At 47.7% G+C, this 21,253-nt stretch overlaps 1 protein-coding gene across 2 annotated transcripts in view; it reads left to right on the plus strand.

The window, feature by feature from the left end:
• Positions 1–19,777, plus strand: part of RRAGC (Ras related GTP binding C) — a 172,299-nt gene extending 152,522 nt beyond the window's left edge. For both annotated transcript variants that reach the window (XM_063954316.1, XM_063954315.1), the window contains one exon: positions 18,027–19,777. In XM_063954316.1, the coding sequence (XP_063810386.1) occupies positions 18,027–18,178 (152 nt within the window). In that variant the 3' untranslated portion in view covers positions 18,179–19,777. The remainder of the gene's footprint in view (positions 1–18,026) is intronic.
• Positions 19,778–21,253: the final 1,476 nt, after the last annotated feature.

A 21,253-nucleotide genomic window follows, 5' to 3' on the forward strand; every position in this document is an offset into this window, starting at 1 on the left:
GCTTAATTCAATAAGTATTAGTGAAATATAAATGCTGCAGTGTTTATCAGAAATACAAGTGGTTACGTTCTTTTAAGGGAGTTTTTACAATGTATCTTACAAATGTTACCATTTTTAATTACTAAAGTTTTGGTGTATATTACATGAATAATATTCCAGGATAATTGGTTTATTCACTGAATTGTGACAGTTATATATAAAACATCTTTTAACAATAAATTATATCAATACTGTTTAATGGTAGCGCTTCTCTGAGTATTTCTTGTTCTGTGAATTTTTGGGTTGAGGATCAGCACCTCGACCTTTGGAAGCTGCTGCCAGAGAACAGTAATAGCATTCTAGGTGTCTTGTAGCCATTTCATCAAGCGCCCTCCCACCCCCCCTTGATTCCATCAATAGACCTGTGTGAGGTGTTGTGTTTTTGTTTTGTTTCTCTATCGTCCTAGTGGATGCTGGGGTTCCTGAAAGGACCATGGGGAATAGCGGCTCCGCAGGAGACAGGGCACAAAAAGTAAAGCTTTACGATCAGGTGGTGTGTACTGGCTCCTCCCCCTATGACCCTCCTCCAAGCCTCAGTTAGATTTTTGTGCCCGGCCGAGAAGGGTGCAATCTAGGTGGCTCTCCTAAAGAGCTGCTTAGAAAAGTTTAGCTTAGGTTTTTTATTTTACAGTGAGTCCTGCTGGCAACAGGATCACTGCAACGAGGGACTTAGGGGAGAAGAAGTGAACTCACCTGCGTGCAGGATGGATTGGCTTCTTGGCTACTGGACATTAGCTCCAGAGGGACGATCACAGGTACAGCCTGGATGGTCACCGGAGCCTCGCCGCCGGCCCCCTTGCAGATGCTGAAACGAGAAGAGGTCCAGAATCGGCGGCAGAAGACTCCTCAGTCTTCTTAAGGTAGCGCACAGCACTGCAGCTGTGCGCCATTTTCCTCTCAGCACACTTCACACGGCAGTCACTGAGGGTGCAGGGCGCTGGGAGGGGGGCGCCCTGGGAGGCAAATGAAAACCTTTTTTGGCTAAAAATACCTCACATATAGCCTCCGGGGGCTATATGGAGATATTTAACCCCTGCCAGAATCCACTAAAGAGCGGGAGACGAGCCCGCCGAAAAAGGGGCGGGGCCTATCTCCTCGGCACACAGCGCCATTTTCCTCACACAGCTCCGCTGGTCAGGAAGGCTCCCAGGCTCTCCCCTGCACTGCACTACAGAAACAGGGTAAAACAAGAGAGGGGGGGCAAAATTGTGGCAAAACTATATTATTAAAGCAGCTATACAGGGAGCACTTATTATAAGGCTATCCCTGTCATATATAGCGCTTTTGGTGTGTGCTGGCAAACTCTCCCTCTGTCTCCCCAAAGGGCTAGTGCGGTCCTGTCTTCGTTAAGAGCATTCCCTGTGTGTCTGCTGTGTGTCGGTACGTGTGTGTCGACATGTATGAGGACGATATTGGTGTGGAGGCGGAGCAATTGCCAAATATGGGGATGTCACCTCCTAGGGGGTCGACACCAGAATGGATGCCTTTATTTATGGAATTACGGGATAGTGTCAACACGCTAAAGCAGTCGTTTGACGACATGAGACGGCCGGACAATCAATTAGTGCCTGTCCAGGCGCCTCAAACACCGTCAGGGGCTGTAAAACGCCCTTTGCCTCAGTCGGTCGACACAGACCCAGACACAGGCACTGATTCCAGTGGCGACGGTGACGAATCAACCGTATTTTCTAGTAGGGCCACACGTTATATGATTTTGGCAATGAAGGAGGCGTTACATATTGCTGATACTACAGGTACCACAAAACAGGGTATCATGTGGGGTGTGAAAAAACTACCTATAGTTTTTCCTGAATCAGATGAATTAAATGAGGTGTGTGATGAAGCGTGGGTTGCCCCCGATAAAAAAATGCTAATTTCAAAGAAGTTATTGGCTTTATACCCTTTCCCGCCAGAGGTTAGGGCGCGCTGGGAAACACCTCCTAGGGTGGACAAGGCGCTCACACGCTTATCAAAACAAGTGGCGTTACCCTCTCCTGAGACGGCCGCACTTAAAGATCCAGCAGATAGGAGGATGGAAAATATCCAAAAAAGTATATACACACATACAGGTGTTATACTACGACCAGCTATAGCGACAGCCTGGATGTGCAGTGCTGGGGTAGCTTGGTCAGAGTCCCTGATTGAAAATATTGATACCTTGGATAGGGACAATGTTTTACTGTCTTTAGAGCAAATAAAGGATGCATTTCTTTATATGCGTGATGCACAGAGGGATATCTGCACACTGGCATCACGGGTAAGTGCTATGTCCATTTCGGCCAGAAGAAGTTTATGGACGCGACAGTGGTCAGGCGATGCGGACTCAAAACGGCATATGGAAGTTTTGCCGTATAAAGGGGAGGAGTTATTTGGTGTCGGTCTATCGGATTTGGTGGCCACGGCTACAGCCGGGAAATCCACCTTTTTACCTCAAGTCACTCCCCAACAGAAAAAGACACCGACTTTTCAACCGCAGCCCTTTCGTTCCTTTAAAAACAAGAGAGCAAAGGGATATTCATATCTGCCACGAGGCAGAGGAAGGGGGAAGAGACAGCAACAGGCAGCTCCTTCCCAGGAACAGAAGCCCTCCCCCGCTTCTACAAAAGCCTCAGCATGACGCTGGGGCTTCTCAAGCGGACTCGGGGGCGGTGGGGGGTCGTCTCAAGAATTTCAGCGCGCAGTGGGCTCACTCGCAGGTAGATCCCTGGATCCTGCAGATAATATCTCAGGGGTACAGGTTGGAACTAGAGACGGATCCACCTCGCCGTTTCCTGAAGTCTGCTTTACCAACGTCCCCCTCCGACAGGGTGACGGTCTTGGAAGCCATTCACAAGCTGTACTCTCAGCAGGTGATAGTCAAGGTACCCCTTTTACAACAAGGAAAGGGGTATTATTCCACTCTATTTGTGGTACCGAAGCCGGATGGCTCGGTAAGACCTATTCTAAATCTGAAATCCTTGAACCTGTACATAAAGAAGTTCAAGTTCAAGATGGAGTCACTCAGAGCAGTGATAGCGAACCTGGAAGAAGGGGACTTTATGGTATCCTTGGACATCAAGGATGCGTATCTCCACGTTCCAATTTACCCCTCACACCAGGGGTACCTCAGGTTCGTCGTACAGAACTGTCACTATCAGTTTCAGACGCTGCCGTTCGGATTGTCCACGGCACCTCGGGTCTTTACCAAGGTAATGGCCGAGATGATGATTCTTCTTCGAAGAAAAGGCGTATTAATTATCCCATACTTGGACGATCTCCTAATAAGGGCAAGGTCCAGAGAACAGCTAGAGATGGGATTAGCACTGTCTCAAGAAGTGCTAAAACAGCACGGGTGGATTCTGAATATTCCAAAATCCCAGTTAATTCCGACAACACGTCTGCTGTTCCTAGGGATGATTCTGGACACGGTTCAGAAAAAGGTTTTTCTCCCGGAGGAAAAAGCCAAGGAGTTATCCGAGCTTGTCAGGAACCTCCTAAAACCAGGAAAGGTGTCTGTACATCAATGCACAAGAGTCCTGGGAAAAATGGTGGCTTCTTACGAAGCAATTCCATTCGGCAGATTCCACGCAAGAATTTTCCAGAGGGATCTGTTGGACAAATGGTCAGGGTCGCATCTTCAGATGCACCAGCGGATAACCCTGTCTCCAAGGACAAGGGTATCTCTTCTGTGGTGGTTGCAGAGTGCTCATCTATTGGAGGGCCGCAGATTCGGCATACAGGATTGGATCCTGGTGACCACGGACGCCAGCCTGAGAGGCTGGGGAGCAGTCACACAAGGAAGAAACTTCCAGGGCGTGTGGTCGAGCCTGGAAACGTCTCTTCACATAAACATTCTGGAACTAAGAGCAATCTACAATGCTCTAAGCCAGGCAGAACCTCTGCTTCAAGGAAGACCGGTGTTGATCCAGTCGGACAACATCACGGCAGTCGCCCATGTGAACAGACAGGGCGGCACAAGAAGCAGGAGTGCAATGGCAGAAGCTGCAAGGATTCTTCGCTGGGCAGAGAATCATGTGATAGCACTGTCAGCAGTGTTCATCCCGGGAGTGGACAACTGGGAAGCAGACTTCCTCAGCAGACACGACCTTCACCCGGGAGAGTGGGGACTTCATCCAGAAGTTTTCCACATGCTGGTAACCCGTTGGGAAAGACCAATGGTGGACATGATGGCGTCTCGCCTCAACAAAAAACTGGACAGGTATTGCGCCAGGTCAAGAGATCCGCAGGCAATAGCTGTGGACGCGCTGGTAACGCCTTGGGTGTACCAGTCGGTGTATGTGTTTCCTCCTCTGCCTCTCATACCAAAAGTATTGAGAATTATACGGCAAAGAGGCGTAAGAACGATACTAGTGGTTCCGGATTGGCCAAGAAGGACTTGGTACCCGGAACTTCAAGAGATGATCACGGAAGATCCGTGGCCTCTACCTCTGAGAAGGGACTTGCTTCAGCAGGGTCCCTGTCTGTTTCAAGACTTACCGCGGCTGCGTTTGACGGCATGGCGGTTGAACGCCGGATCCTAAAGGAAAAAGGCATGCCGGAAGAAGTCATTCCTACTTTGATTAAAGCAAGGAAGGAAGTAACCGCGCAACATTATCACCGCATTTGGCGAAAATATGTTGCGTGGTGCGAGGATCGGAGTGCTCCGACGGAGGAATTTCAACTGGGTCGATTCCTACATTTCCTGCAATCAGGATTGTCTATGGGTCTCAAATTGGGATCTATTAAGGTTCAAATTTCGGCCCTGTCGATTTTCTTCCAAAAAGAATTGGCTTCAGTTCCTGAAGTCCAGACTTTTGTTAAGGGAGTGCTGCATATACAGCCCCCTGTGGTGCCTCCAGTGGCACCGTGGGATCTCAATGTTGTTTTGGACTTTCTCAAATCTCATTGGTTTGAACCACTAAAAACTGTGGATTTGAAATATCTCACATGGAAAGTGACCATGCTACTAGCCCTGGCTTCGGCCAGGAGAGTGTCAGAACTGGCAGCTTTATCTTACAAAAGCCCATATCTGATTTTCCATTCGGACAGGGCAGAACTGCGGACTCGTCCGCATTTTCTCCCTAAGGTGGTGTCAGCATTTCATCTGAACCAACCTATTGTAGTGCCTGCGGCTACAAGCGACTTGGAGGACTCCAAGTTGTTGGACGTTGTCAGAGCTTTAAAAATATACATTTCAAGGACAGCTGGAGTCAGGAAATCTGACTCGCTGTTTATACTATATGCTCCCAACAAGTTGGGCGCTCCTGCGTCTAAGCAGACTATTGCTCGCTGGATTTGTAGTACGATTCAGCTTGCACATTCTGTGGCAGGCCTGCCACAGCCAAAATCGGTAAAAGCCCACTCCACAAGGAAGGTGGGTTCTTCTTGGGCGGCTGCCCGAGGGGTCTCGGCATTACAACTCTGCCGAGCGGCTACGTGGTCGGGGGAGAACACGTTTGTAAAATTCTACAAATTTGATACCCTGGCTAAGGAGGACCTGGAGTTCTCTCATTCGGTGCTGCAGAGTCATCCGCACTCTCCCGCCCGTTTGGGAGCTTTGGTATAATCCCCATGGTCCTTTCAGGAACCCCAGCATCCACTAGGACGATAGAGAAAATAAGAATTTACTTACCGATAATTCTATTTCTCGGAGTCCGTAGTGGATGCTGGGCGCCCATCCCAAGTGCGGATTATCTGCATTACTTGTACATAGTTACAAAAATCGGGTTATTATTGTTGTGAGCCATCTTTTCAGAGGCTCCGCTGTTATCATACTGTTAACTGGGTTTAGATCACAGGTTGTACGGTGTGATTGGTGTGGCTGGTATGAGTCTTACCCGGGATTCATAAATCCTTCCTTATTGTGTACGCTCGTCCGGGCACAGTACCTAACTGAGGCTTGGAGGAGGGTCATAGGGGGAGGAGCCAGTACACACCACCTGATCGTAAAGCTTTACTTTTTGTGCCCTGTCTCCTGCGGAGCCGCTATTCCCCATGGTCCTTTCAGGAACCCCAGCATCCACTACGGACTACGAGAAATAGAATTATCGGTAAGTAAATTCTTATTTTTTTAGTCTTTTATGTGACAATTAGTGTTCATTACGGAATTGTTTTAGGGTAGGGTGCTGATCACCAAAGAGTGCAGTTTTTAATTTTGAAGGTAAAAGTTTACCTGTTCATGCCCGAAAAGGGACATGGTCTTGTGGCACTCCCCATTTCTCTAACGTCCTAAGTGGATGCTGGGACTCCGTAAGGACCATGGGGAATAGCGGCTCCGCAGGAGACTGGGCACAAAAGTAAAAGCTTGAACTAGCTGGTGTGCACTGGCTCCTCCCCCTATGACCCTCCTCCAAGCCTCAGTTAGATTTTTGTGCCCGAACGAGAAGGGTGCATGCTAGGTGGCTCTCCTGAGCTGCTTAGAGTAAAAGTTTATTTTAGGTTTTTTATTTTCAGTGAGTCCTGCTGGCAACAGGCTCACTGCATCGTGGGACTAAGGGGAGAAGAAACGAACTCACCTGCGTGCAGAGTGGATTGGGTTTCTTAGGCTACTGGACATTAGCTCCAGAGGGACGATCACAGGTTCAGCCTGGATGGGTCCCGGAGCCGCGCCGCCGGCCCCCTTACAGAGCCAGAAGAACGAAGAGGTCCGGTGAAATCGGCGGCAGAAGACGTTCCTGTCTTCAACTAAGGTAGCGCACAGCACTGCAGCTGTGCGCCATTGCTCTCAGCACACTTCACACTCCGGTCACTGAGGGTGCAGGGCGCTGGGGGGGAGCGCCCTGAGACGCAATAAAAACAGAAATACCTTAGGATGGCAAAAGAAATACATCACATATAGCTCCTGGGCTATATGGATGTATTTAACCCCTGCCAGTTTTCCAGAAAAAAGCGGGAGATAAGGCCGTCGTGAAGGGGCGGAGCCTATCTCCTCAGCACACAAGCGCCATTTTCCCTCACAGTTCCGCTGGAAGGACGGCTCCCTGACTCTCCCCTGCAGTCCCTACAGAATCAGGGTAAAAACGAGAGAGGGGGGGCACTATTGGCAGCTAAATTATAAACAGCAGCTATAAAAGGGAGTAACACTTATATAAGGTTATCCCTATTGATATATATATAGCGCTCTGGTGTGTGCTGGCAAACTCTCCCTCTGTCTCTAGCCAAAGGGCTAGTGGGGTCCTGTCCTCTATCAGAGCATTCCCTGTGTGTGTGCTGGGTGTCGGTACGATTGTGTCGACATGTATGAGGAGGAAAATGATGTGGAAGCAGAGCAATTGCCTGTATTAGTGATGTCACCCCCTAGGGAGTCGACACCTGACTGGATGGTTGTATTTAAAGAACTACGTGACAATATCAGCACTTTACAAAAAACTGTTGACGACATGAGACAGCCGACAAATCAATTAGTGCCTGTCCAGGCGTCTCAGACACCGTCAGGGGCGATAAAACGCCCGTTACCTCAGTGGGTCGACACAGACCCAGACACGGATACTGAGTCCAGTGTCGACGGTGAGGAGACAAACGTAATGTCCAGTAGGGCCACACGTTACATGATCACGGCAATGAAGGAGGCATTGAACATTTCTGACACTACAAGTACCACAAAGAAGGGTATTATGTGGGGAGTGAAAAAACTACCAGTAGCTTTTCCTGAGTCAGATGAATTAAATGAGGTGTGTGATAAAGCGTGGGTTTCCCCCGATAAAAAAGTGCTAATTTCTAATAAATTATTGGCACTATACCCTTTCCCGCCAGAGGTTAGGGCGCGTTGGGAAACACCCCCTAGAGTAGATAAAGCGCTCACACGTTTATCTAAACAAGTAGCGTTACCGTCCCCTGATACGGCCGCCCTCAAAGAACCAGCGGATAGAAGGCTGGAAAATATCCTGAAGGGTATATACACACATACTGGTGTTATACTGCGACCAGCAATCGCATCAGCCTGGATGTGCAGTGCTGGAGTTGCGTGGTCGGATTCCCTGACTGAAAATATTGATACCCTGGATAAGGACAGTATATTACTAACTATAGAGCATTTGAAGGATGCATTACTATATATGCGTGATGCACAGAGGGATATTTGCACCCTGGCATCAAGAGTGAGTGCTATGTCCATTTCTGCCAGAAGAGCGTTATGGACGCGACAGTGGTCAGGGGATGCGGATTCCAAACGACATATGGAAGTATTGCCGTTTAAAGGGGAGGAGTTATTTGGGGCCGGTCTATCGGACCTGGTGGCCACGGCAACGGCCGGAAAGTCCACCTTTTTACCCCAGGTCACCTCTTAGCAGAAAAAGACACCGTCTTTTCAAACTCAGTCCTTTCGTCCCCATAAGTACAGGCGGGCAAAAGGCCACTCATTTCTGCTCCGGGGCAGAGGAAGAGGAAAAAGACTGCACCAGGCAGCCTCTTCACAGGAGCAGAAGCCCTCCTCTGCTTCTGCCAAGTCTTCAGCATGACGCTGGGGCTTTACAAGCGGACTCGGACACGGTGGGGGCCCGTCTCAAAAATTTCAACGCGCAGTGGGCTCACTCGCAAGTGGACCCCTGGATTCTGCAGGTAGTATCACAGGGGTACAAACTGGAATTCGAGACGTCTCCCCCTCGCCGGTTCCTGAAGTCTGCTCTTCCAAAGTCTCCCTCCGACAGGGAGGCAGTTTTGGAAGCCATTCACAAGCTGTATTCCCAGCAGGTGATAATCAAGGTACCTCTCCTACAACAGGGAAAGGGGTATTATTCCACGCTGTTTGTGGTACCGAAGCCGGACGGCTCGGTGAGACCAATTTTAAATCTAAAATCCTTGAACACTTACATAAAGAGGTTCAAATTCAAGATGGAGTCACTCAGAGCAGTGATAGCAAACCTGGAAGAAGGGGACTATATGGTGTCTCTGGACATCATCAAAGATGCTGATCTCCACGTCCCAATCTACCCTTCTCACCAAGGGTACCTCAGGTTTGTAGTACAAAACTGTCATTATCAGTTTCAGACGCTGCCGTTTGGATTGTCCACGGCACCTCGGGTCTTTACCAAGGTAATGGCCGAAATGATGATTCTTCTTCGAAGAAAAGGCGTTTTAATTATCCCTTACTTGGACGATCTCCTGATAAGGGCAAGGTCCAGGGAACAGTTAGAAGTCGGAGTAGCACTATCTCAGTTAGTGTTACGTCGGCACGGGTGGATTCTAAATATTCCAAAATCGCAGCTGATTCCAACGACACGTCTCCTGTTCCTAGGAATGATTCTGGACACAGTCCAGAAAAAGGTGTTTCTCCCAGAGGAGAAGGCCAGGGAGTTATCCGAGCTAGTCAGGAATCTCCTAAAACCAGGCCAGGTGTCAGTGCATCAGTGCACGAGGGTCCTGGGAAAAATGGTGGCTTCTTACGAAGCGATTCCATTCGGAAGATTCCATGCAAGAACTTTTCAGTGGGATCTTCTGGACAAATGGTCCGGATCGCATCTTCAGATGCATCAACGGATAACCCTGTCGCCAAGGACAAGGGTGTCTCTTCTGTGGTGGCTGCAGAGTGCTCATCTACTAGAGGGCCGCAGATTCGGCATTCAGGATTGGATCCTGGTGACCACAGATGCCAGCCTGAGAGGCTGGGGAGCAGTCACACAGGGACAAAATTTCCAGGGCTTGTGGTCAAGCATGGAAACATCTCTTCATATAAACATTCTGGAACTAAGGGCCATTTACAATGCCCTAACTCAAGCAAAACCCCTGCTTCAGGGTCAGGCGGTATTGATCCAATCGGACAACATCACGTCAGTCGCCCACGTAAACAGACAGGGCGGCACGAGAAGCAGGAGGGTGATGGCAGAAGCTGCAAGGATTCTTCGCTGGGCGGAGAATCATGTGATAGCACTGTCAGCAGTGTTCATTCCGGGAGTGGACAACTGGGAAGCGGACTTCCTCAGCAGACACGACCTTCACCAGGGGGAGTGGGGACTTCATCCAGAAGTCTTCCAAGAGATGGTAAACCGTTGGGAAAAACCAAAGGTGGACATGATGGCGTCCCGTCTCAACAAAAAACTAGACAGATATTGCGCCAGGTCAAGGGACCCTCAGGCAATAGCGGTGGACGCTCTGGTAACACCATGGGTGTACCAGTCAGTGTATGTGTTCCCTCCTCTGCCTCTCATACCAAAAGTACTGAGAATCATAAAAAGGAGAGGAGTAAGAACTATACTCGTGGTTCCGGATTGGCCAAGAAGGACTTGGTACCCGGAACTTCAAGAGATGCTCACGGAGGACCCGTGGCCTCTACCTCTAAGAAAGGACCTGCTCCAGCAGGGACCTTGTCTGTTCCAAGACTTACCGCGGCTGCGTTTGACGGCATGGCGGTTGAACGCCGGATCCTGAAGGAAAAAGGCATTCCAGAAGAAGTCATCCCTACCCTGATAAAGGCCAGGAAGGATGTAACCGCGAAACATTATCACCGCATTTGGCGAAAATATGTTGCGTGGTGTGAGGCCAAAGAGGCCCCTACAGAGGAATTTCAACTGGGTCGCTTCCTACATTTCCTGCAAACAGGACTGTCTATGGGCCTAAAATTAGGGTCCATTAAGGTTCAAATTTCGGCCCTGTCGATTTTCTTCCAAAAAGAACTGGCTTCAGTGCCTGAAGTCCAGACGTTTGTCAAAGGGGTACTGCATATACAGCCTCCTTTTGTGCCCCCGGTGGCACCTTGGGATCTCAATGTGGTTTTGGGGTTCCTAAAATCACATTGGTTTGAACCACTCACCACTGTGGAATTAAAATATCTCACATGGAAGGTGGTAATGCTGTTAGCCCTGGCTTCAGCCAGGCGTGTCTCAGAATTGGCGGCTTTATCTTATAAAAGCCCTTACCTGATTTTTCACACGGATAGGGCAGAATTGAGGACTCGTCCTCAATTTCTCCCAAAGGTGGTTTCAGCGTTTCACGTGAACCAGCCTATTGTGGTGCCTGCGGCTACTAGGGACTTGGAGGACTCCAAGTTACTGGACGTAGTCAGGGCCCTGAAAATATATATTTCCAGGACGGCTGGAGTCAGGAAATCTGACTCGCTGTTTATCCTGTATGCACCCAACAAGCTGGGTGCTCCTGCTTCTAAGCAGACGATTGCTCGTTGGATTTGTAGTACAATTCAGCTTGCACATTCTGTGGCAGGCCTGCCACAGCCAAAATCTGTAAAAGCCCATTCCACAAGGAAGGTGGGCTCATCTTGGGCGGCTGCCCGAGGGGTCTCGGCTTTACAACTTTGCCGAGCAGCTACTTGGTCAGGGGCAAACACGTTTGCTAAATTCTACAAATTTGATACCCTGGCTGAGGAGGACCTGGAGTTCTCTCATTCGGTGCTGCAGAGTCATCCGCACTCTCCCGCCCGTTTGGGAGCTTTGGTATAATCCCCATGGTCCTTACGGAGTCCCAGCATCCACTTAGGACGTTAGAGAAAATAAGAATTTACTTACCGATAATTCTATTTCTCATAGTCCGTAGTGGATGCTGGGCGCCCATCCCAAGTGCGGATTGTCTGCAATACTTGTATATAGTTATTGTTACAAAATCGGGTTATTATTGTTGTGAGCCATCTTTTTCAGAGGCTCCTTCGTTTATCATACTGTTAACTGGGTTCAGATCACAGGTTGTACGGTGTGATTGGTGTGGCTGGTATGAGTCTTACCCGGGATTCAATATCCTTCCTCATTATGTACGCTCGTCCGGGCACAGTGTCCTAACTGAGGCTTGGAGGAGGGTCATAGGGGGAGGAGCCAGTGCACACCAGCTAGTTCAAGCTTTTACTTTTGTGCCCAGTCTCCTGCGGAGCCGCTATTCCCCATGGTCCTTACGGAGTCCCAGCATCCACTACGGACTATGAGAAATAGAATTATCGGTAAGTAAATTCTTATTTTCCATTACTTTGGGGGTGTTCTCAGCATTTGGCCACCCCAAATGCCCCATAAAATCCCCTCAGACCACCCCATATGCCACCTTCAAAGAGTTAGATATATGCAGAAATGTGATTGGAGACAGTCTGTCCCCAGGAAGATGAGCTGGCTGAACTGCTATGTTAATGATGGTGCTTCACTGTCCCCTCCTATCTGGAGACAGACTGGGGGCCATCTCCCCATCTGTCCACTGTGGCTGTCCAGAGCTCCACCTCTCGGCCACTTCTGGTTCATGGTATTAATGGTATTTCCCGAGTCATGCTATCTGGAGACAGACTGAGGCAAAGCCAGCCCTACTGTGTGACTCCAGATACTTATGTATCCAGTTGAGGGCAGACTTCGATGGCAGGGGGAATATGCTTGGTGCAGCTACCGGCGAGGGACCAAGTGCACCGCGAGGAGGGGCACATCCAAAATGGCAGAGTGCATTTTGACAGTTGATTATCGGGCAGGGTGTGGTGCACCACACCACTGAAACAGCCTAGCGGGAACGCTAACGATTGAGTAATCATAATTTCTCTGACGTCCTAGTGGATGCTGGGAACTCCGTAAGGACCATGGGGAATAGCGGCTCCGCAGGAGACTGGGCACAACTAAAGAAAGCTTTAGGTCACCTGGTGTGCACTGGCTCCTCCCACTATGACCCTCCTCCAAGCCTCAGTTTGATTTTGTGCCCGACCGAGGTTGGATGCACACTAGGGGCTCTCCTGAGCCCTTAGAAAGAAAGTATAGATTTAGGTTTTTTATTTTCAGTGAGACCTGCTGGCAACAGGCTCACTGCAGCGAGGGACTAAGGGGAGAAGAAGCAAACTCGCCTGCTTGCAGCCGGATTGGGCTTCTTAGGCTACTGGACACCATTAGCTCCAGAGGGATCGACCGCAGGCCCAGTCCTTGGTGTTCGGTCCCGGAGCAGCGCCGCCGTCCCCCTTACAGAGCCAGAAGCAAGAAGAGGTCCGGAAAATCGGCGGCAGAAGACATCAGTCTTCACCAAGGTAGCGCACAGCACTGCAGCTGTGCGCCATTGCTCCTCATATACACCTCACACTCCGGTCACTGAGGGTGCAGGGCGCTGGGGGGGGGGCGCCCTGAGCAGCAATATTAACACCTTGGCTGGCAAAAATACCACAATATATAGCCCCAGAGGCTATATATGTGGTAAATACCCCTGCCAGAATCCAGAAAAAAGCGGGAGAAAAGTCTGCGGAAAAAGGGGCGGAGCTATCTCCCTCAGACACACTGGCGCCATTTTCTCTTCACAGTGCAGCTGGAAGAAAGCTCCCCAGGCTCTCCCCTGTAGTTTTCAGGCTCAAAGGGTTAAAAAGAGAGGGGGGCACTAAATTTAGGCGCAATATTATATATACATGCAGCTATTGGGGAAATTTCACTCAGTTATAGTGTTAATCCCCACATTATATAGCGCTCTGGTGTGTGCTGGCATACTCTCTCTCTGTCTCCCCAAAGGGCTTTGTGGGGTCCTGTCCTCAGTCAGAGCATTCCCTGTGTGTGTGCGGTGTCGGTACAGCTGTGTCGACATGTTTAATGAGGAGGCTTATATGGTGACGGAGCAGATGCCGATAAATGTGATGTCGCCCCCTGTGGGGCCGACACCAGAGTGGATGGTTAGGTGAAAGGTATTAACAGACAGTGTCAACTCCTTACATAAAAGGGTGGACGACGTAACAGCTGTGGGACAGCCGGCTTCTCAGTCCGCGCCTGCCCAGGCGTCTCAAAGGCCATCAGGGGCTCAAAAAACGCCCGCTCACTCAGATGGCAGACACAGATGTCGACACGGAGTCTGACTCCAGTGTCGACAAGGTTGAGACATATACACAATCCACTAGGAACATCCGTGACTTAATCCCGGCAATAAAAAATGTGTTACACATTTCTGACATTAACCCAAGTACCACTAAAAAAGGGTTTTATGTTTGGGGAGAAAAAGCAGGCAGTGTTTTGTTCCCCCATCAGATGAATGAATGAAGTGTGTGAAAAGCGTGGGTTCCCCCCGATAAGAAACTGGTAATTTCTAAAAAGTTACTGATGGCGTACCCTTACCCGCCAGAGGATAAGTTACGCTGGGAGATATCCCCTAGGGTGGATAAGGCGCTCACACGGTTGTCAAAAAAGGTGGCACTGCCGTTTTAGGAACGGCCACTTTGAAGGTACCTGTTGATAGCAGGAGGCTATCCTGAAGTCTGTATTTACACACTCAGGTACTAGACTGAGACCTGCAGATCGTGCTGCTGCAGCGTGGTCGGTGACCCTGTCACACATGAGAACATATTAAAGACGTCGTCTTATATATGAGGGATGCACAGAGGGATATTTTGCCGGCTGGCATCCAAAATGAATGTAATGACCATTCTGTCAGGAGGGTATTAGAGACCTGTCACTGGACAGGTGATGCTGACTTTAAAAGGCGCATAGAGACTCTGCCTTATAAGGGTGAGGAATTATTTGGGGATGGTCTCTGGGACCTCGTATCCATTACCTCAGGTTTCCTCACAGACTAAGAAAGCACTGTATTATCAGGTACAGTCCTTTCGGTTTCAGAAAAGCAAGCGGGTCAAAGGCGCTTCCTTTCTGTACAGAGACATGGGGAGAGGGAAAAAGCTGCACCAGTCAGCCTGTTCCCAGAATCAAAATTCTTCTCTCGCTTCCTCTGAGTCCACAGCATGACGCGGGGGCTCCACAGGTGTAGCCAGGTACGGTGGGGGGCCGTCTCAAAAATTTCAGCGATCAGTGGGCTCGCTCACAGGTGGATCCCTGTTTCATTCAAGTAGTATTTCAGGGGTACAAGCTGGAATTCGAGATGTCTCCCCCCGCCGTTTCCTCAAATATGCCTTGCCGACAACTCCCTCAGGCAGGGAGGCTGCGCTAGAGGCAATTAATAAGCTGTATTCCCAGCAGGTAATACTCAAGGTGCCCCTACTTCAACAAGGACGGGGTTACTATTCCACACGGTTTGGGGTACCGAAACCGCATGGTTCGGTGTGACCCTTTTTATATTTAAAATCCTTGAACACATACATAAAAAAATTCAAGTTCAAGATGGAATCGCTCAGGGCGGTTATTGCAAGCCTGGACGAGGGGGATTACATGGTATCCTGGGACATCAAGGATGCTTACCTGCATGTCCCCATTTACCATCCTCGCCAGGAGTACCTCAGATTTGTGGTACAGGATTACCATTACCAAGTCCAGACACTGCCGTTTGGACTGTACATTGCACCGAGGGTGTTTACCAAGGTAATGGCCAAAATGATGATACTCCTTCGAAAAAAGGGAGTTTTAATTATCCCGTACTTGGACAATATCCTTATAAGGGCAAGGTCCAAGGAGCAGTTGCTAGTCGGGGTAGCACTATTTTGGAAAGTGCTACAACAGCACGGTTGGATTCTAAACAGTCCAAAGTCACAGCTGGTTCCTACAACACGTCTACTGTTCCTGGGGATGGTTCTGGACACAGAACAGAAATAAGTGTTTCTCCCGGAGGAGAAAGCCAAGGAACTGTCATCTCTAGTCAGAGACCTCCTGAAGCAAAAACAGGTATCGGTGCATCATTGCACGCGAGTCCTGGGAAAAAATGGTAGCTTCCTACGAAGCAATCCCATTCGGCAGGTTCCATGCAAGAGGGCCGCAGGTTCGGCATACAGGACTAGGTCCTAGTGACCATGGATGCCAGCCTTTGAGGCTGGGGGGCAGTCACACAGGGAAAAAACTTCCAGGGACTTTGGTCAAGTCAAGTGACTTCCCTACACATAAATATTCTGGAACTGAGGGCCATTTACAATGCCCTGAGTCAGGCAAGGCCTCTGCTTCAAAACCAGCTGGTACTGATCCAATCAGACAACATCACGGCAGTCGCCCATGTAAACCAACGGGGCGGCACAAGAAGCAGGATGGCGATGGCAGAAGCCACAAGGATTCTCCGATGGGCGGAAAATCATGTGTTAACACTGTCAGCAGTGTTCATTCCCGGAGTGGACGACTGGAAAGCAGATCTTCTCAGCGGACACGACCTCCACCCGGGAGAGTGGGGATTTCATCCAGAAGTCTTCCAAAGGATTGTACACCATTGGGAAAGGCCACAGGTGGACATGATGGCGTCCCGCCTCAACAAAAAGCTATAAAAGATATTGCGCCAGGTCAAAGGACCCTCAGGCGATAGCTGTGGACGCTCTGGTAACACCGTGGGTGTACCAGTCGGTTTATGTGTTCCTCCCTCTGCCTCTCATACAAAAGGTACTGAGAATAATAGGAAGGCGAGGAGTAAGAACGATACTCGTGGTTCCGGATTGGCCAAGAAGAGCTTGGTACCCAGAACTTCAAGAAATTATATCAGAGGACCCATGGCCTCTGCCGCTCAGACAGGACCTGCGGCAGCAGGGGCCCTGTCTGTTCCAAGACTTACCGCGGCTACGTTTTGACGGCATGGCGGTTGAACGCCGGATCCTAAAGGAAAAGAGCATTCCGGAGGAAGGCATTCCTACGCTGATTCAAGCCAGGAAAGATGTAACTGCAAAACATTATCACCGCATATGGCGAAAATATGTTGCTTGGTGTGAGGCCAAAAAGGCCCCAACAGAGGAATTTCAACTAGGTCGATTTCTGCATTTCCTACAAGCAGGAGTGTCTATGGGCCTAAAATTAGGCTCCATTAAGGTACAGATCTCGGCTCTGTCGATTTTCTTCCAAAGAGAACTAGCTTCAGTACCTGAAGTTCAGACATTGTAAAAGGAGTGCTGCATATTCAGCCCCCGGTTGTGCCTCCAGTGGCACCTTGGGTTCTCATCGTGGTGTTGAGTTTCTTAAAATCACATTGGTGTGAGCCACTAAAAACCGTGGATCTAAAATATCTCACGCGGAAAGTGGTCATGTTATTGGCCTTGGCTTCGGCCATATTGGCGGCTTTGTCATATAAAAGTCCTTATCTGATTTTCCATATGGATAGGGCAGAATTGAGGACTCGTCCCCAGTTTCTCCCTAAGGTGATATCAGCTTTTCACTTGAACCAACTATTGTAGTGCCTGCGGCTACTAGGGACTTGGAGGATTCCAAGTTACTGGACGTAGTCAGGCCCTTGAAAAATTATGTTTCCAGGACGGCTAGAGTCGGGAGAACTGACTCGCTGTTTATCCTGTATGCACCCAGCAAACTGGGTGCTCCTGCTTCTAAGCAGACTATTGCTCGCTGGATTTGTAGCACAATTCAGCTGGCGCATTCTGCGGCTGGACTACCGCAGCTAAAATCTGTAAAAGCCCATTCCACAAGGAAGGTGGGCTCATCTTGGGCAGCTGCCCGAGGGGTCTCGGCTTTCCAACTTTGCCGAGCTGCAACTTGGTCAGGGGCAAACACGTTTGCTAAATTCTACAAAATTGATACCCTGGCTGAGGAGGACCTGGAGTTCTCTCATTCGGTGCTGCAGAGTCATCCGCACTCTCCCGCCCGTTTGGGAGCTTTGGTATAATCCCCATGGTCCTTACGGAGTTCCCAGCATCCACTAGGACGTCAGAGAAAATAAGATTTTACTCACCGGTAAATCTATTTCTCGTAGTCCGTAGTGGATGCTGGGCGCCCATCCCAAGTGCGGATTGTCTGCAATACTTGTATATAGTTATTGCCTAACTAAAGGGTTATTGTTGAGCCATCTGTTGAGAGGCTCAGTTGTGTTCATACTGTTAACTGGGTATAGTATCACGAGTTATACGGTGTGATTGGTGTGGCTGGTATGAGTCTTACCCGGGATTCAAAATCCTTCCTTATTATGTCAGCTCGTCCGGGCACAGTGTCCTAACTGAGGCTTGGAGGAGGGTCATAGTGGGAGGAGCCAGTGCACACCAGGTGACCTAAAGCTTTCTTTAGTTGTGCCCAGTCTCCTGCGGAGCCGCTATTCCCCATGGTCCTTACGGAGTTCCCAGCATCCGCTACGGACTACGAGAAATAGATTTACCGGTGAGTAAAATCTTATTTTAGGGATTAAGTAGAAAAATGGACTCATAAAAATTAGATTTAATGTAATATGGCAGTTGTAATTTGCCTGCAAGGTATAACTGTTCATTTTTGTTTTTTCCTCAGGATTAATAGACTACAATTTTCATTGCTTTCGAAAAGCCATCCATGAGGTGTTTGAGGTGGGGGCTGCCACCCACAGGACCTTCAGCCATCAAAGCAACAGTCCAAATCTAAATGCAGTGACTCAAAATGGCACACCTGCAAATGCAGTCTAGACTAAATCCTTGCGGACTTTCTTCACCCAGTAGCCCAAGGACAGTGCCCGCCACATGGACTGTGGCAAGGCCGGTGCAAGAAATGCAGGGTACCACAGATGGAGCAAACCTTGTGGATTTCCATGATCTACTGTGCAAAAACCCTTCAGTGCGTGTTCATAGTCACATGCTTGCATTCCTGCAATGGTTCACTAGTTTTGCATTTGAAAATAATCCATTTAGTTTGGAATTTTATTTCTCTGGTAAATCTTCAAAGCATTGAAAAGTCATACCTTTTTATCTTAAATTGCTGACCACCTGGCAAATATTTGGCCATTAAAATGTTCTATATTAACCTTAGGAAACGCAAAACACACACCCACATGGGGTTCTTCAGCCTGCAGATTGCAACCTCATTAAAATATGTAAACATTCCAGAAGAAAGTGCTTGCCTTTTCTGTCTGAGAAATGAACTGGCATTTATCAAGTGATTTCTTCCTATTTTTAAACTGGACTTTTGAAGAACTGCAGGTAAATGAATGAGGTGCGGCTTTCCGCTCCTCAGAGCATTGAGCATAAATAGCTGAGAGCGTCATTGGGTAGTTCTTCACTGTATTGCTCTTGGTCAAGCGTGCACACACATTAACATTTATCTCTGTCAAGTTGCTTAATTCCAAATGCCTTTTTGGGCCGGTGCCTATATATTGAGAGAGGTGTTATATATTTTTTGTTTTTTTTGTTTTGTTAATTTGGTTTAAATTTTTGTTGTGAAATAAACTGCATAGTAAGCAAAAGGTGCCATATTGGTGTTGCGAAGAATCTTAATGTTTTACAGTTTAGTGAAGATCTCGTTTTGCTGTTCACGGCATGAAAACTTGGCACAATGTTTGTGAAATATGCTGCAAAAAGACATGAGCGCTGCTAATCGACTGCACTGATTTATGAATTATATGATGACGTTTTCATAACAAAATTTTGATTCACCAATATGGCAAAAAATGGTTACTGGTCTGGATTACTCTGCACCTTTTCTTTTACGTTTAGTGGCATAAAGGATCGCTTTTAGTTTTTAAGTGTCTCACAAATTATTTTTGGCAAATTGGACTTTTGATGCTTATTAGTGCTTACTATTTAACCACACTGTGGTCCTCCTGGCTGTTTCCTGGATAACACACACACAGTAACACTACTGTTCCTAATCTCATGTTTGGTTGAATCACTTTTACATATTTTTATCTATTTATGGTAGGGCACTTTTTGCAGTTTAGAATTCCCAGACTAGTCTTCTGTTCTGTTTAATCCACTGGTGTATTTTAGTATGGTGATTTTTCCATAATTTTGCACCTTTTGATGTACCAAAGGCCCTTTCTTGCTGGATCACTATGTAACAAAGTGCCACTGTAACTTCTTTGTGTATGAACCTCTTTTATTCTGTGTGGTTGACTAGAGTGTATTTTGCAAATGAACAGTGATTTCTTGACTCTTCATGCTGACCAGGGCAAAAGCCAACAAGATGTGGGTGGGAAAAACTTTTATATTTATATTTCCTTTCTCTGAATTATGTATAGCAAAGGTTATCAATAAAGATATTTACTCATGACAGAGTGCTATTTCCAAGAAGCATGTAGCTTTTGCATTTTTATTGGCACACTTCCAGCTGCAGTAGGCAATAACATTTGTGCCCTTTGGAGAAGTTGTGTTCAAGCTGCCTTGTTTTCCTACCTACAGTATGTGTTCTTGACTCCCTCTGGTGGTAACAGACTCATTTAAAGTAGAGATGTGCGCTGATCCTTCCCCCATCCTCCCCATGGTTTGGTTTTGGATCTGTAGACCTTGCGTGCTTTGGTGCTAATTTGTCACAACTACCCACACATGTTTTGGTTTTGGATCTGTGTTTTTTTTTTTTTTTTAAATGCTAAAAACTGCTAAAATCATAATTTGGGCCTGTTATTGTTCTTACAGTATTATCAAACTCAATAAGTCATTTCCAGTACATTTTCATCACCTCACAGCACAGCTATTGTTTTCACCAACATTGGCCAAAGGCTGCAGCAAGCTGGCTGGTTACTAAGTGTCAGAGCAGTGAAACAAACACACGCCAGTTTATAGCACATCTGTGAAACATTGCCAAACAGCAGTGGCAGAAGACAAAAGTGGTGCAAGATGAAATTGTCCTTGGGCCCTCCCACTCTTATGTTGGCTATTTTATAGGACATGCACAGTTTAACAAACCAAGCACTTCAGCAAATGGGACCACCACTTTTGTGGCTGAAGTGCTTGGTTTGTTTGGGTCCCCACAAAACAACCTACTAATGGGCTTAACGCAGCTAACGGTGTTGTTTTGTTAATGATCTCATCTCTACGGTGGGAAGCTATTATCATGATCATCCTCACTCTCATCAGTGTGACCATAATCATACAATAATAACTCCTCCCTGCTGCTGTTCACCATTACAGTAGACTCTGTACTTGGACGTAATAAGATGGTATTGAGAGTAAAGTTTAAATTTTTGTAGATGACACTAAACTTTGTAAGATAATTAGATCAGATCAGGATGTTGACCCTCTCCAAAGAGACTTAACTAAACTGGGGGTTTGGACAGAAAAGTGGAGTATGAGGTTTAATATAGAAAAATGTAAAGTTATGCATTTTGGGATCAAAAACAAACAGGCAATCTATACGTTGAATGGGGTTATTCTTGGATAATCCGTAATGGAGAAGGATTTGGGGGTGATCATTGACAGTAGATTTAGCTGTAGTTTGCAATGCCTAGATGCTGCAGTTAAGGCCAATAGGGTATTAGCATGCATAATACATGAAATAGAGACTAGGGATGGAAGTGTAAACCTGCCACTGTATAAATCATTGGTATTGTCCCATCTAGAATACTGTGTACAGTTCTGGGCTCCTCACTATAAAAAAGATATATAGTAGAACTAGAAAAGGTTCAGAGAAGAGCTACACAATTGATTAAAGGCTTAGAGTAATTGGATTATGAGGAAAGGCTATTTAGTATTTAGGTTGGATATGTTTACACTAGAAAAAAGTTGTGTGATGTATTTGAAGATAGTAATCATGTCCTCTCAAGGAACAAT

This window comes from Pseudophryne corroboree, chromosome 2 (genome assembly GCF_028390025.1).
Source record: "Pseudophryne corroboree isolate aPseCor3 chromosome 2, aPseCor3.hap2, whole genome shotgun sequence".
NCBI lineage: Eukaryota > Metazoa > Chordata > Amphibia > Anura > Myobatrachidae > Pseudophryne > Pseudophryne corroboree.